This window comes from Gouania willdenowi, chromosome 1, assembly GCF_900634775.1.
Source record: "Gouania willdenowi chromosome 1, fGouWil2.1, whole genome shotgun sequence".
NCBI lineage: Eukaryota > Metazoa > Chordata > Actinopteri > Blenniiformes > Gobiesocidae > Gouania > Gouania willdenowi.
In genome coordinates, this window is record NC_041044.1 from 37,157,684 (window position 1) to 37,175,427 (window position 17,744).

General features: G+C 38.7%; 1 protein-coding gene across 5 annotated transcripts; it reads right to left on the bottom strand.

The window, feature by feature from the left end:
• Positions 1 to 798: 798 nt before the first annotated feature.
• On the bottom strand, positions 799 to 17,524 carry LOC114463899 (E3 ubiquitin/ISG15 ligase TRIM25-like). 5 transcript variants are annotated; one of them, XM_028447812.1, is made up of 13 exons: positions 17,397 to 17,522; positions 16,493 to 16,595; positions 14,655 to 15,069; positions 13,446 to 13,640; positions 7,817 to 7,912; positions 5,819 to 6,052; positions 5,572 to 5,740; positions 4,837 to 4,950; positions 4,320 to 4,385; positions 4,166 to 4,252; positions 3,927 to 4,034; positions 2,853 to 2,903; positions 799 to 2,777 (listed from the first exon to the last, which is right to left on the bottom strand). In XM_028447812.1, exons 3-13 carry the CDS (start codon positions 15,051 to 15,053, stop codon positions 2,236 to 2,238), a joined length of 2,061 nt encoding a protein of 686 aa, XP_028303613.1. In that variant the 5' UTR covers positions 15,054 to 15,069; positions 16,493 to 16,595; positions 17,397 to 17,522; the 3' UTR covers positions 799 to 2,235. The 5 variants fall into 5 exon arrangements, with proteins under 5 accessions (XP_028303613.1, XP_028303585.1, XP_028303588.1 ...); XM_028447784.1 differs by having other exon boundaries at positions 5,566 to 5,740; XM_028447787.1 differs by having other exon boundaries at positions 5,566 to 5,740; positions 14,655 to 15,084.
• Between the last annotated feature and the right edge of the window lie 220 nt (positions 17,525 to 17,744).

The following is a 17,744-nucleotide window of genomic DNA, read 5'->3' on the forward strand; positions in this document are numbered from 1 at the left end:
AATTTAAATCGTTTAGTGGTTAGCACGTCCGCCTCACAGTAAGAAGGTCCTGGGTTCAAGCCCTGGGGTGGACACCTGGGTCCTTTCTGTGTGGAGTTTGCATGTTCTCCCCGTGCTGCGTGGGTTTGCTCCAGGTACTCTGGCTTCCTCCCACAATCCAAAAACATGACCGTAAGGTTCATTGGAGTCTCTAAATTGCCCATAGGAGTGAGTGGTTGTCTCTGTGTTGCCCTGCGAGGGACTGGCGCTCTGTCCAGGGTGTACCCCCGCCCAGCGCCCAATGAGATTAGCACCGGCAGACCCCCACGACCCTGAACAGGATAAAGTGGGTCTGAAAATGAATGAATGAATATAATCAGCTGTGTAGAATTTAGACTTTGGGAAACGACGTTAGAGAAATCTGAACTTATGATGTACCCTGTAGACCTGGAAGTGAAAAGTGAGTTAACTGTCTGCAGTGTTTATTTTGACTGAAGAAAATCCAATTGCAGATGTCGCTAAAGAAATTGATGGTTATGCAGTGAAATCTTATCTCAGGTCAGACATCAACACATTGTCTCCTTCAAATGTTTTTATTTGGAGGATAAGCCCCTTGAGATGAATCCTCTCATTTTCAAGTGGGTCCTCCTTATGACTCATCACATGGTATTTATAACGGCAGATTTAGTGACCAGTTAGTCATGGAATCAGTTGCTTCACGCGCTGCTTTCTGAGTAAAAATGTTTCCCTCACATTTTGACTTTTTAAAACTAAATAAAACACTTTATTTCAACAACACAAATGAGAAAGTGAGTCTGGTGTGACTTACAAATTTTGTATTTTATTTCATTTCTAACAATAACACAAAACAAGTTAATAAAAATATAAGTAATTAATCACAAGTAATCATCCTACACTTTGTTTGTAGATGAGAAAAATAATAAATCAATAGAGTTAAAACTCTAAAAGCACAAATTATGAGAAAAGTATTCCCTAATGTACATTTGACAAACTGATTTTTACGATGACACGAGTAGCGCAGTGAATGAGGATCCTAAAGGTGAGAAGTGTGTTCTCCATGTCCTATTTTGACAGTGTGCAGCGGCTGTTTCATTTTCTTCCCAGGAATATTTTTTTCAAGATGAGGAATGAGGAAGCTTGAAGATAAATCTAAGGTTCCGTCCACATGGAGACACAATAAAAGTATGTACTGTATGCGTCCACAAGAAGTAAGAGAGAGGTAGGGCTATGGCATCATTGTTTGCAGAGTATGCATATACACCGTTTGCACAGCCACCCAGCGGGTGGCATTCACAGACTCCCACTCTGGGACCTGCTTTCAGAAGTTATCGTATTCTGCTTCCAAATCGTTGTGGACACAAGGCGTAAAGGATAAAAAACTTGACAGTTTACATTAAAACCCATCTTTGTGTGGACGGGACCCAAGACTGGAAAAGTTCTCCATACCAGTGACTAGTCCTACATGTTTGGGTTAGTTTAGCATGTAGCACAATTTGCTGACCAGGATTGAGGTATAAGGGGGTGGGGCTATGTTCTCAGGTCGACTTAAGGCGGGGATACATGCAATTTTTGGCCCATTCTGAGCCGATTTTTCACTCGTGTGTGTTTTAAGGATCGGGCCGAGTCTCAGCTAAATCGTGTGTCGTGCATGGTGTAGTAAACATGGGATCACAAGAAGTGAATAACACCTCACGACCAGCTCCTGATCAGCAATCATATGGTCGCCAGAAAATCAAACATGGTAGAAATCCTGGTCACTCTTCATGAGGGTATCACACTGTTGAAGCAGTGCCACGGACCGGTTTACCTAAAACTCTCACTGAGCATGCGCGAACACTGTAGAATTGGTGAATCGTACTGCCCACGTCTGTCTCGCCAGTTCCTGGTTCTAATTCTAATTTTTACGTTGCATTTCCGGATAAAAGACTCCAACTTGCCGCATATGGACGTATGGCATGGATAGTGTGAGCAGTCGCGTAGTGTCAGAGTGTCGGTCTGTAAAGTGTGAGAATATGAATCGTGAGTTGCGCATATTCAGACTCTGCAATTGAGTCGCACAATTTGAGCTGGAGCTGAGTACGATTGAAAAAAATAGCACAGTGTATGCCCGCCTTTATTGGATCAAATTTTCTTATTGGACGGATACGTTTAAACAGACAGATGTCGTTGTTTGATGATGAGCTATCTGAGCAATGCCTGCTGTGCATCTTTATTGCAACCCATGCGAACATGTGCTCATGCCCTCAGGTTGCACAAAGAGATCGAAGAAGGTCTCGAGAACAACCAAAACACCGGCCACACCGGCTCAGTGAAAGAACACACAAATGTATGTAAGGGATACGTCTTGTCGTCGACATTGTAGAAGGTCAACCTGCCGACATTGTATTCCAACAGCACGCCAATGCACTGGGGAACGTTTCTCGCTATCAGTTTGGTTTCACGGTTATTGTGCCAGGTCGATATTGTTCCGCAAATGCACTCCACACACCAGGACTGGCTGTTGCGGCCCAGTCGACTGGCCGGGCCTTTGCGGGTGATGCTGCCGTAGGCCACGCCAATGCCAATGCCACTGCCAATGCCAATGCTCATGTTGACCTCCCAGTAGTAACACCCTTTACAGAAACCCTGAATGGCCATAACCTGCGTGCTGACGGCAAAGCGTTGAGGACAGTCAAAGTAGTTTGTGTTCTCTTCAGACACAGAGGCCTTGGTGAAGTCCTCACTCAGCATGATGCGTGCATGAGCCGTCCGTGGATCTAGAGTGAGCGATGTCCCATCTGGAAGGAAGATGTCACATAGTCTATTCAAGCAGGACGTTGAGAAAGTGGAAGGCAATAGAAGATAGGACTTACACTTCAGGAGCTCCCTTCTTGTTTCGCCTGTGGCTGAATCATCTCGACTTCCTGTTGATGGCCATCAATGTAGCATTAATGTTATTTGATAACACATGGAAGTACAAAATCAGCCCAATCAGACCCGGAACATGCCGAAACATCTATTTCATGCTTTTTGCGATTTAGTTTTTGTTTTATCAGCTAAAGATATCATGTAGGCTTCGTAGATCAATGAGATGTAAAAGGTTGAAATTGCCTCTTGAAAGTTTGTTTTGATTTCAACTGGAAACACTCTCTTATTGACGTTGTTGGAAAAGTTTTACGCTTTTCCATTGTAGGATGTGGAGTCCCATAGACGGATGCATAGAAGTTGTTTTTTGTGTTTCTTCTTCAGACGAGGAGTACAGTGATTGGCTTAGCTCCATTTTTGTTCTAGTTGGTTCCCGAGATTTTCCGTGATATTACCTCGTTCCGCAACACATTCAATTTCGGCCGGATTCAGATCTTTACTTGCTATCCCCAAAATATTCAGTAAAAAACCAGAAATGTGTTTGGAAGTAACTTTGGCAGATTTTCTGGGGACAAACACAAGAAATCAGAATGAAGTAAAAACACTTCTACGCATCTGTCTATGGGACTCCACATCCCACAATGCAATGGACCAGACTTTTCAGGCAATGTCAACAAAAGTGTTTACAATGGAGTCAAAGCAAACTCTCAAGCGGCAGTTTCAACCTTTAACATGTTTTTTTGAGAAAAGTATGTATTCATCTTTGAGGCCTATACTATGTCTTTATCCAATTTAAAAGTTTCTCCCCAGCAGCTTTAAACACAAATTTGATCTAACATCACTTCATCATGACGTCTCCCTAACATCCCACTTCAGACTCAATGAACCTTAGAGTTTAAAGAAAGTAACGTGGCAGTGTTAAAATGTAAAGAGAAGAAAGTAAGAGATCATTCATCTTTTTTGACGCCGTTAATGTCGTTCAGGATGACTTTCAACAGGCACTAGTTCCAATCTTTCTTGGAAGGTAAAGGTAAAGCCTGATTGTGATAAAGAAGCTTCTGTATTTTGGTAAGTATCAGTACCTGCTGCAGGAGAGCGACCTGCATATATATCGTCTCTGGTCTCCAACAAGTCACTCATCGATGCAGCTCGATAATTCATTCCTGATTTTGGAGGTGTCATGATCTGTTCTGAAGATAAAAACCACATAAATTTTCAACACTGAATGTTCAGAAGATATAATAAAAGATTAAATAATAATCAAATCTTTAAAGAATAAACATGAGGATGGATTAACACTGAAAATGCATGTTGTTCTTACTGGTGAGTCGATGGTGAGTTATTTTCCTCTCCCTGGGGCGTTGGCCCCGACCGCGGCACGAGGAAGAAGAAGCATTTGAAGGTGATTCTGTAAAAGAGTGAAAACCTCAGCGATCAAAGTCTACAAACAATGGAGAAGCAGTGTTTCAACAGACCAGACTGCTGAGGAGGGTAAGATGTGAAAGCTGAAGGAATCCACATAATTGGAGCGCCTCCTTGATCTGAAAACACACATTGTTATAACGGGGGTCCTCCAGTCAAGACGTCAAAACCACCCCTCAAAAAACAAAAATATACAATACGACTCCAAAAACACACAGGACAGCAAAAAGAGACAAAATTACAATAAAGACACTCAAAAGTAAAGCAAAAAGGGACAAAATGTACACACGACTCCTGCAAAAAGACTAAAAACGACAAAAATACAGAGGATGTTGACAAAAATACACATTATTTCCCCAAAAACAAAAATATAACAGAAAAACAGACGAAAGCCTTTGTTCTGTCCTGTGTTGGACTCAGATTGGTCATTATTCTAAATGATGACAAGAATGTTGATAATGTGTGATTTTGTGCTCCTGCTGGGATAGATGTTGTGTAAAGTCAGTAAGTCTTCCAGTGAATCTCAGAGTTAGCTCCACTTAATTGTCTGATTCATGTTTGAACTCATACTTGGGTCTCTCACTAGAATTCCATCGTCAAGAGACGCCTGCCACTGTTCAGGGAGAACCGGCACCGGAACAACCTGTGGTTTGTTTTTGGGCTTTCCTTTCTTCTCTGACGACTCTAAAAAGTAAAATGAATTATATCAAGGTTTTTGGTGAACATTTTAACAAACATGAAAGTCATAAGAAACCTCTTTGTGGTTATTTAAAAACACTTTTCATGGCAACTAAGATATCCTTGCTATGTTTCTTGGTATCATGTTTTATGTGTAACTGTGCTTATAATTCGTAAACATCTAAAAAAATAATAAAAAAAAAGTATTTTGCTGAACTATTTTTTTCTTTGAAATACAACCGATGCGGAGTGTTTAGCATTTGCGTTCCCCTTCTTTCTTTGAATTTCATCATTATTTATCTTTTTTTGTTGCACATTTTTCTTAATACCACTTGTACTACTATTATTATTGAAAAAACAGGGATGTGTGTTGGAGCTACTTTTACACTCGTGACCTGCATCTACTTATCCGCATGGAGAGAGACTTAGAAGTTATCATAGTGATTCCCAGGAGGAGGATTCCACAATAGTTGTGCATTACGACAGCTCTAAAACATTGAATGTGTGTCACATGCAGCCCATGGAGTATGTAACATAGCACTGATCGTTCATTTCTGAGGAGTTATTGTATTTCCATGAAGACTTTTTAAGAAAAGTCACTTGACCAAACCTTGACCGTACTATTACTTGGTTCGAGCGATGCCGTTCGGGCCTCGACGGGTTGCTTGAAGGTCTCCGTCAGACTCTCCTTCAGGGAATCTGCAAACGTCTGGATGGCCAACACCTTCTTGGAGTCCAGGGTGACTCGAGGCACATGAGGCTCAGACTTTACGACCTTGGGTAATTCGAACGAAGCCTGTGAAACACGGGAGAGAGAATGTATCACACTGCTGTGTGACCTGCAGCATCGCGTCCTTCCTCAGATCTGTGTCACCTTTAGAAAACCCATAGTTTGAGACTGAATCAGCAGACTGATGATATTTTCTTTGGCTTTTGTCATTGCGTTGTTGTTTGTCAATAGGCTCTTTATCTGGTCCTGATGTTTCCTCAGACAATCTTCCAGCTCGTTGCTCACTTCATCTTGGGCTTGTTGCTCATCTTTGGCCAATAGATCACGTATCTGCTGGTAGACGGTGGACAGCATGGTCTTCCTGAACTTTGCAGAATCCTGTTATAGTATAAACAGGGATTGTGTGAATGGACACGTTAGCTGTGTTTCCATTACCCTTGGAAATGCGCAAAATCTAAATGGCGCAATAAAAACTGGTAATGGAAACACCTGAATTTCGGAAAAAAACCCTCAAATATTGCTAAGAAGTATGCTTACGCGAAATTACGCTCTCATGAGGAGGAATTTCAGACGTTTTGGCGTCTACCCACCCTCATATCCCCGTCTATCCATAACGGGAGTAAACTTCCAAAAGGAAGACAAAGCAAGCCCGTAACGTGACGTTTCTGTCCTTAAAAGGACCTTCTTCAGGCAGGCTTGCTTGCTTATACATGTGTAAAAATGTGCAGGAATAGATGCATCTCTTGTGCAATCTGAGCAGGGAGTGAGGAACTATAATCTTTGATTTGAGGGGGCAAGACATTTATTTGAGCGGGCACTGGCCCCTCTTGCCCCAGCAGTGAGCCGGCCCCGGTTTAAAAATTTAAATGTGTCACAAAAGCGCTATGGAAACACTTTTTTGTGCAATTACACGTCACAGAACGTGACGTATCTGGTCACATGACCACTTCTCTCCGAGAAAACATGGTGCAGTACGTGCAAACAGAAGAGGAAACCGGGACGTTTCTTAGCGTTATACCTAAAAATGATTACTGTCACATTAGACGTGAAACAACAAAGAAATGTGTTCTAATGAGGTTTGGAGCGTCCATCTTGTCCATCTTCCTGCAGCAAAGTCTCACGGGATGAAATTTTCACGGGAGGTATAAGGCTCCTGCTCGAGATAACCTTCAATGGAAACACGTTCAAAGCGCAATTATACTTTGTCAACATTTAGAAATATCACTTTTATTTTGCAAAAATCTGTAATGGAAACCAGCTATTGACTGATCTGCTGGTAATATGCAAATACTCTGATTTCTATGAGAACATACATGAACTTTGTTAGCTACAGACACTTGTCTGCAGATCAGAAACACAAACTGGGTGATGCTCCACCCAAATATATCCAATTCTAACACCTGTCCATGTTTTTTCTGCTTTTAACACCAGGTCTGAGTACATGTTCCCCTCCTGCAGGATAGTAATCATTCATTTTATTCACTTACTCATCTTCATCTTCTTCCCTTATTTTTGCTTTTCATGTGCTTTTTTTTTTTAAGAAAATAATTTCATTTTAAGTGAGGAAATAAATTAATTGCATACAATAACACGAATAGAGTGACCCACATGCATAAATATGTAATATCAGCCCATGAGACAGCAACTATTGTAGCCTTTTTTAATATGTCTAGTGTTAATGAATTCATTTTCATTTGTGTTTATAAGGAACCTGTTAATACTTTAAGTTAGGAATTGTTTTATTTATTGTTTGTATTTATCATAATTTTTATTGTTATTGTGATAAATACCATAAATTATTGTGATAATGTTTTTAATCTATATTGCCCATCCCTAGCGTGTGGCTTGAATTGTAACTAAGTCCATATTTCTAGTGCAATATAATGTTTAACCTTCCCGGGCGCTGCACTTATTCCAGGTCCAGAAGCGCGTAAGAGGAAAATAACTTAAGTCACTGTGAGAATCCGCGTAAGGCCAGATTTGAATGGGAACGCCCACATTTCAGGGCGTGCAGCAACTGGAGGAGAATATTTGACTTACGCGCATGGGAGAGTAGAGCCCACTGAGATCTGTAGCACAATAGCCTCAAACCTTTAAATGCATCAAGTGTAACAACCTCGATATAAACTGTGTGTAACTTACCTTTAGTTTGCTCTGGACGTCCTTTATTTGAGTTATAACAGAGTTGGTTTTCTCAATCTTCTGATCCAGCAAACACAGCTTTTCTCTGAATTCAGACTGAACCCAAAAAGACCTGAATTAGCTTCTGAATAGATGTGGATTTATGGCATTTTACATTGATCTGATGTATAGCAATGGATTTGAATACAGTCAACCTATTTCGAATAATATGTTCGATTAAAGGTTGAATCAAATATACCTGAAATATTCCAGAAGAGCAGAGTAGGACAAATAGACACATTTAACAGTCTTCAGTCAATTAAAAAGAGTGTCCTATTCAAGGCACACTGTCATTGTGTGTTTTATACCTTATTGAATAAAATAGCTATAGATTACTTGTATTATGTTTGACATACACAACCATTGTTGTCTGGTATAAGATCAACCAAAATGTGTTAGCGCTTGTGGTATATAAACTCTATTCTCTGGTCTTTGGTGAGAGCAGACGTGTTTTCCTTTGCTCCGATAACACGACCTTGGCTACAGCTGGCTACAGCTGAACAGCCTGAACAGCCTGAAAAACTGGGCCCAAGACTGAAGGAAAATGGTGAAAAAACCGCAGGGAGGCCCTTCAGAACCCAATTCGGGTTTGGAAGAGGTGAAGGAGATGATACGCGAGGGTCTACAAAACCTATCTGCCGAGATAAAGTCGTTGGAAAAGACGCTGGAAAATTCACTGGAAAGACTACAAAGCGAAACAAAGGTACTGAAAGAAAAGAATGAAAGAAATGCTGAAGAGATAAAAATGTTGAACGCGAGGGTTGAACAGCTGGAACAAAAGGAAAGAGAGAAAGATGTCATCATCACAGGCCTAAAGATAAAACCCAGGAGTGACGAAGAAACAAAATCGATTGAACAACAGGTCATTGACTACCTGAAGTCGAAGGACATTGTCCTGAACCCTGACAACATCAACTCCTGCCATCTCCTGCCAAAGAAAAATGATAACAGAGCTGTAAAAATAACCTTCACGAATATAAAATTCAAAGGAGAAATAATCAAGCAAGGAAACAAACTCAAGGGAACGAAGGTGTACATCAATGAAAACCTGACGAAACAAAATGCAAGCATTGCATGGAAAGCACGCCAAATAAAAAAGAAGGAAAGATTTGAAGACGTGGTCAAAAAACTGCAGGATTTACATCCAGGAAGAAGAGGACGGAAAACCAGTTCTCATCAAAACGATGGACAACTTGGGAAAATACGAAGGATCCACCTAAACAACAACATTACTGATGGTAATCATGGATATGGACCCAGATCTATATAAACACTGGAAACAAAACTCAGACTGTGATTATTTTACGGAGACCGAATTAAATGTGGAAACCAAGAGTAAAAAAGGTCTGTCATTTATTCATTTTAATTGCTAGGTGGTGGGGTGATTAAGGATTACATTAAATTTAAATTCAAAGTGTTTATTGTAATATGTGCAGTTAGAAACACGATTTTTTTTATATACAATGAAATTACTACCTTGCTTATGAACTAAGATATAATAATGTGTTTATACAAGTTAAATCTAACAGTGGAAAATACAACACTGCCAATAAAACTAACAACAGCAGTTAGAAACACGCTTATGAACTAAGATATATTACATTAAAATACTACTTTGCTTGTGAACTGGGATGTGGTGATGTGTTTATACAAGTTGGATCTGATCCCATCATCAGACAGTGGAAAATACAACACTGCCAATAGAACTAACAACAGCTGGATTACCCTTGATGTAGAGACAAAACAAGGTGACATTGTGGATGAAAAGGGAAGAACCTTCCAAACACCTTCGAAAGAGGAACTATTCTTGAACTGGAGGAATGCTAACAACGTCTGGCAGGGAACAAGGCCAACACAAACAAAGATAGAGGACAACACTGACTACAGATGGACGTTCAGAAGAAATCAAGAATGTTTGACCAGAGAGACATGTAAACCCATGTAAATCTGCGATGGTAAAACAGGGGACGGGACCCGGATAAGCAAACTGCTTCTCTCGTCTCCTTTTTCGGCATGTACAAAAAATGTAAAAAAAAATGAATGTAACCATGTCGGAAATAAACTGAATAAATAAAATAAAATAAAATAAATATTAACTGCATTATAGTATAATCATTTAATGCTATTGTATATTCTCTTTTTAACTAAACCTGATTGTTGGTTTATTCCCACACATGCTTTTACACTTAAAAACAAGTAGTCTCTGTCGTAAGTGTGATATACTGTCTGGGAATGTCGAAGGTGTTGTTGTCCCAGACTCGTTCTTCCTCCAGAGACAGCTGCTTGTTCTGAAAATGTCTGATTCTGGCTCCAGCTCTTTGACAAATAGGATTCTTACCACCTTTAGGTCCACGAGTAAACATTTGTTGCTTCCTTCTTTATGTCTAAGCTAAGGCTATGGAAGATATATGCGCTTACTCTCCTGTTTTCCCTCAGAGTAGCATTTTGGCTCTGCTGCTCCCAGACTTGCCAGGGAGGGTCTGATTCTGACACCGATCTTCACTTTGTTCTAAATTTTATATTTATATCATGACGGTGTCAGCAGAGGATCTTTCACATCATCACATCAACATTTAGATAAAGGGAAATCCACGACAAATTGGTGTCATGAACAGGATCTGATGTGATGTTTCTGCGGCTCCATCAGACTGGGTGAGTGATTTTCACAAATTTGGGATGGTGTGTGTTGGGGAGATGGCTGCATTGGTTCCTCTCATTAGATTAGATTGTACTTTGTTAGTCCAAAATGTAGTCATCAGGACTTGTCTAGTCTAGTTTTAGTCGACTAAATCATTGTCTCTCAAATGGGCGTACTACAGGGGGTACTTGAGAAAGTGAAAAATTAACAAACGAAAATGTTAAAAATATGAAGTTTTTCAATGTTTATTTTTAGTTAAAAAGCAATATAATAAATGCAATATATATTTTTATTTGTTGTAAGAACGAAGCATGCATAGCAGTTGTAAATGATAATTAACCTTATCAGATGTTGAAAGCTGACATAATTTACATATTGAACTATCACCAAGTCTGTTAAATCAGAAATAAATGGGGGTACTTGAGAGAGAGAGAGAGAGAGAGAGAGAGTGCACAAAAGCATAAAAAATATAGGGGTTTTGTTAAAAATTTTAGTTAAAAATGATAATCATAATAATGATGGAAATGATCTTGATTAGAACATGAACTGAAAATACAAAGGTCAGTCTTGGTCCCATATCAGGTGGAAGATGACCAGAAATGATAAAAACTAGAAATATATTCAGGAGGTAAAAAAAAAAAAAAAAATACTCATTCTACTTGTTTACAATGGGATTCTTTAAAATGTGTTATCACTCATGCATTCCATCATTATGATCTGTAGTTGTTTTTTCATAGAATTCTGAAATAATTGACGTCAGACAAAGGGGGTACTTGCATTCAGAAGTAAGAAAAAGTGGGTGCCTGAGCCAAAAAAGTTTGACATTAAGTCTTTAGTCGACAAAACATGTTACAAATGTAGTCGACTAAAATATAAAGCATAAGAGTATTCATTTAAAGTTAGCATTGATTAGCCTCATTTGTTTGTAATTGCACACAAAAAGATGTGACGTGATCAATGTGTAAAACCTCATGATCACATGAGTTCTGAATGGATTTCGTCCCGTGTGATGAAATTTCAGATAGAAGTTTTTGTTAGTTGACGAAAATTAATTAATATATTTTGACAGTTTTTGGCAGCGTGATTTAAAAAAAAAAAAAAAGAATCATAGTCAAGTTCAGTGGTCACCTCAAGCTTTGTCCAAAATCTGCTTTACTTGCCAGGTTTCAAACTCCTAAATATAAATACAGATGTAGTTACAGTAGTACTTAGTAGAGCTACTGTACATACTGCTGCGGAAGTTTTTGTATTGGGACAAATTTGTTTAAGTGTTGCAGATAGAATTTTGTTTGTGTGTTTTAAAAATTGCAAAGTGAATTTTTGTAAAATATTACAAAATAGTTAAATTGCACAAATGTTACATGTTTTGCGATTAGTTAAAAAAATTGTTAAATAGCCTTTAAATGAGGAACTTTAAGGTTTCCTATGAAATGTAATTAAAATTAAACAATTTATTGAATTCAGAAAAAAGTGTTGCATGTTAAAAGTTTTCTACCTTTTTAAGTTCCTGCTAGTTTTCCTTATTATTTTACCCTTTAATTACAGTGAAACCGTGAAAATGTTGTATTTAACCCCCCGGGGCACCTTTGGGGAGCAAACGTGTACCGTCTGCTTACTCAGAGTTTTAAATTCTTAATATCTCATTCAGTTTAAAGCATAATTGTATGAACTTTGGCCAGGAGTTTACTTTTATTGTCCTGTGCATAATCTTTTAATCTTTTAATCTATAATTTTATTGCAAAATGTATAACAGAAAAAAAAATGGTGTTTTTATGACAGAAAGGACATAAAAACATTACAAAAAAATACAGAAATGAAATGAAAACTTTATATCTATGATTAGGTCTGGAGTTGTTTGAAAAGATCTGATGATAAAAAAATATTTATATATAATGTTTTTATGATAGTTTTATGAAGGGGACCGTTTTGGTGCCCAAGCTCAAAGAGTGTAACTTTTTAGGTGCCCCGAGGGTTAAGAGATGTTTATGTTTACCTTCGGATTATTCAATAGTGATAGACCGATACATCGGCCGGCCGATATTATAGGCCAATATTTGTGACCGATACGTGCTGCTGTGTTCGCCGATCCGCATTATTTTCAGAGAGCAGAAATATTTTTTACTCATTCTTGTTCTACATCACTTGTTTTTAATATTTGTTAAATATGTTTTACTTGTTGTCGTCCTACCTCACCTTTGCCATTTGTTATCATCACTGTGTCATTTTTATGACGTAAATTGAGGGAGCAAAAGTAGTATCGACTTTAAATATCGGCTCAAGAAAATTGGCAGTCCGTATCGGTCATCGGCTAAGGCTGATGGAAAAAAGTCGGTATTGGCATCGGCCCTAAAATATTCATATCGGTCAGTCGATCCCTATTATCAAGTATGTTTAAAGTAGCTCACAGTTTCAGAAATATTGGTGTTTTAGTTGTTGTCACGTTTTTAAACAATGTGTCGTGGTAAAGAGAGAGCTGAGCCGCTCTTTACAGGTCTATTTATGTTCCTACCCTCACCGATGGTCATGACCGAAAGAACAAGTTTGCGGGTACAAATGGCTGAAATGAGGGTGGCTGGGCTCTCCCATAGAGATAGAGTAAGAAGCTCAGTCATCAGGGAGGGGCTCAGAGTAGAGCCGCTGCTCCTCTGCATTGAAAAGAGCCAGATGAGCTCAGGCACCTAATTAGGATGTACGTCCCTCGGAAGGAGACCCCGATGAAGACCCAGGACACACTGGAGACACTATGTCTCTCGGCTGGCCTGGATACGCCTCGGGATCCCCCCGGAGGAGCTGGAAGAAGTGGCCGGGGAAAGGAAAGTCTGGGCCTCCCTGCTAAGGATGCTTCCCGGCAACAGATAAGTGGAAGAAAATGGATGGATGGATGGGTGTCAAGAAAAACTTTTAGTCTACGAAAGTAACGCTGCGCCATGTGTTTGTCCTGAGTGCAGGTACCTCCTTCAGGCTCCTCTGCTCCTCCGGGGAGGTGAAGGAGCATCCTCTGTGCTGGGACTGCAGACACAGGCTGCAGATGGGCTGGAGGTGCTGGCTGCAGAACAGCTCCATCAGCTTGTGGTGCTGGGAGCAGATCCTCTCCTTCAGGTCAGCGATGGGCTCTTTCAGCTGGTGCACGCTGTAGATGGGGTTTACCTGGCAGGGTTGGAGTCAATTACATTTTTTAGTGGCAAATACAGTACGTTTACAATAACCCATGTTCAATTATAATTCAAATACAATTATAGCATTTTTCCCCAATTACAATTAAATTACAATTATTTATAATCTTCAAAAATTCAATTACAATTACGCTCTCTATTACAATTAATCACAATTACTGAGCCTGAAATTAATAGCTTTATAAAAGTGAACCATCTCTTATGATAACCGGTCCTAATTTAGCTGTAAAATACTCTAAAAACATCTAATTTCTTTCCAATCTATTGGTTACATTGTGAGGCTTCCTAATCAATGAAAATATAGGTTTTATATTATCTATTCTTTTAATGGTAAAATGTGGGAAAGCTTTATTTGAAACCTATTTTAATAACTATTAACTACAGATGTGTAGAACATGGTTCCCCAGTTTTATGAATGACAATTTTAATAGCATTTTCATGGCAATTACAATTACAAAGTCAATTACAATTTAACTATGACTACAAAAGCAACAGCTTTTTTAAATAGTTGTAGTTAACAATTATTAAAATATGTTTCACATCAAACTTTCCCACATTTTACCATTAAAAAAAAAAAAAAATATATATATAAATATATATATATATATATATATACATATAAATCACGGGGTATTCTGACACAAAAAAGGCTCAGATGCCCACACCAAAAATATTGTCATTGATTAGGAACCTAATGAGGTGACTAATAGATAGAAATTAAATTAGATGATAGATGTTTGTTTTTAGTGTATTTTACAGCTGATTTAGGACTCGTTAACATATGAGATGCTAACAGAAAGCTAACACAAGAGGAAGGTTAACTTTTATTAGATTATTTATTTTAGGCTCAGTTGTTACCAAATTATTGTAATCTAATTGTAATTGGAAAAAAGTGCCGGTCACTGTAATCGTGATTGAATTGTAATTGAACAGGGTAATTGAAAGCAAAATTGTAACTGAAAAATGTAATTGACCCCAACCCTGTTACCTGGTGAGGCCTCAGGTGCTGCTCACAGAAGGATGCCATGCATGTGAGGCAGGTTTTCACCGCCTCCTCCTGCATGCACGTGTCACACAGGATCCCCTCCATCTTCTCCACCTTCTCCACCTCCATCTTCTCCACCTCCATCTTCTCCACCTTGTTGGCCCTCAGGTTGAAGGTGTCCACCACGGTGCAGAGGACCGTGTTCTTCTTCAGCTGAGGTTTGGTGGCGAAGTCAGTGCGACACTGCGGGCAGCAGTACGAGTCCTTCCAGGTTTCCAGCAGACACTCCTGGCAGAAGTTGTGACCGCAGGGGGTCGTCACTGGGCTGACGAAGGTGCTCAGACAGATGCTGCAGGTCAGTTCCTCCTCCAGGGTCAGCAGGGAGAACTGGGCTGAAGTCATTGTGAGGCTTGAGAAGCTGCAGAGAGGAAAGCTTAATATACAGTATGATAATTAGGAATGTCACGGTATTGACGATATCACAATACCACGGTTTTACAAGTGCCTCGATATCGTCGTGGTTATGTCATGGTATAAAATAATGAGCCTTGCGCTTAAAATTACATTTTTGGATTGGCTGTAGCGGAACGTTTCAGAGTAAACTATAAGTACCATAATGCTTTGGGGCGTCGCCATAGGTTACAGGTGGTTGAGCCAATGGGGTCCGACAGTGCGAGGTAGAACTTGTGCATGATGCAGCGGCTACAAGTCAGAGGTGTGGAAACATGATGGTTTCACCTCATCCAGAAACGATAAAGGAGAAAAGGTGGACAGTATACAAACACTGCAACTGTACAGTGCGCTACTCTTCCAGAAATACGAGCAGCATGAGAAGCCACTTAACAACACGGCATCCGGAAAAAAGATGAAGGTTTGTGTGAAACAAAGAATCTAATCAGGTCAAAAAAAAAACTCAAAAGTTCAATCAGAACAGCTCAAGAAATAACACAATACGTCACGTAGTTACGGCCGTTTTCTGTTGTTTCTGAACTTCAAATGTTGACTTGTTCATCTTTCTATAGAAAGCTAAACACTGAGGAAGTTTGCACTACATTTATTTCCTTGCCTGTTTTTATTGATATTTAACTTATTGTTATTGTTTACACCCGTATACGATTGTCGGCCTAATTTTGTGCGGCCCCCAAAATAAACGCGCATAATGATTCCAAAAAATGCTACAAAATAAAACAAAACACAAGAAAAACACACAAAATGACTTTAAAAAACATACAAAATACAATTGGACAATAAAAACATAAAAAACAACATAAATGCACCAAAATAACTCTGAAAACACACACTATTACAAATATACAATTTGAAATTCAAATAAATTACTCCAATAACACACACGACGGCAACAGAAATAACATTTAAAAACGATACAAAACAATAACAGAATACACACAAAAATTATTCCAAAGACAGCAAAATGCTCCAAAACAACAAAAACACACAAAACACTCAAAAAAAGTTTGCATGAATGTTATAATGGAAATAAAAATAGAAAATGAAAAAAAATTACAGGATTAAAAAAAACATAAAAATCATGCTAAATAAGGCAGAACATGAATATGAATAGATTTGATCATCTTTAAGATGTTTTTGAAACAGTCACATCACATGATATTTTTGACACATTAAATAACAGGATAAATGACAATGTTTGAAAATGAAAATTCTAGGTGAGTTCATATATAGGAGATATTCTGTGATGTGTTGAATGTCTTATTTAATAAGTTAAAGGACTCGAGTTGAAAATAAGCTTTCTGCTCAATCTTTTTCATTTAAACAAACGTTCATGTTAGTCCATGCCGTCTTTTTTTAAGCGTATTTTTTACCTGAGAGGAAGTCCACAGCTGCAGGATTCAGGTTCCTGTCTGTCACAACCAGCACAGAATCCCTCTATACTTTCAGCTCGTCCTTCTACTTTCTATTCCTCATCTGTGACAAAGGGTTTCTGTGTTATTACCTCACTCTGTCAGCTGCTTTAAAGTCAACAAAGCACCTTTTTTTTTTATAACCTTTTGGTCATAAATCCGGTTCAAAGTTTAGCTTTATTACCTGCGTCACGCCTAAAGGTGTGACAGTGACTTTTTTGAGTATATTTCAAATCAGTCATTTTACTTGTATTTAAGTGAGTTTTTAAATGATTAGTTTGTTACATTTTCACACCCAACCGTTACCGTTACTGAGTAAATTATTATTATTTTGGTTTAAAATGATTAACAAGACATTGTGAAACTATATGTGTAAAAGAGGTTCGGGGCCTCTACAGGGTGCGCGGAATAGAGCCGGCGACACTATGGGAGTGTGACTCCGGTTAGAGAGTCACGGAGGCAGTTCTGGATTTATAAAGGCTTTAATTGGAAGAACGTGGTTCTGTAAACACAATGCAGCAGTATAAAGCATATCAGTAATTTAACACATATATGAATAAAGCTGCATAAGTATTAACACACACAAAGCATCATAAAAGCACTTAACTCACAAGCAAACAATCATATAATGCAAATATAATGACCATGGGTGGCAATAATCAACATAAGCAATTAGCAAGAGAAATAATAACATAAATCAGAAATTAACCCTCTTCAATGCAAGCTAACAGCAATGTAAGGAAAGTATAGCTAACATAACCAGGATGCATGAGTTAGCAACTATCACAAAGCAGCTAACATGTAAACACAAATATCCTCCAAGATGCATTGTCATGAGTTATAACATGAATCAGCCATTACTTACATTTCTCATGTACACACGTCTTCCATGGAACAGAAGAGAAACACACACATGCAGCACTGCAGCTGGTCAACATGCAACACACTTGCTCATGCATGCAGCAGGAAGAACTCTGCCAAAATATGTTCCCCTTAAAGGGCTAGTAACAACATAACTGAAAGTGAAACTAAACACTTATATAACAGGGCTTTCCTACAATATGAAATCAATTGACAAGACAAAAATCAAATGCATCACATCATAGCCGACCAATCAGATTAAGCGTAATGCACCGCGTCAAAACAGCATTAAATGGAGGTTATTTTCTAAGTTTTAACGTTCATAAATAAAGCTTAGAGCCTGAAAATGTTT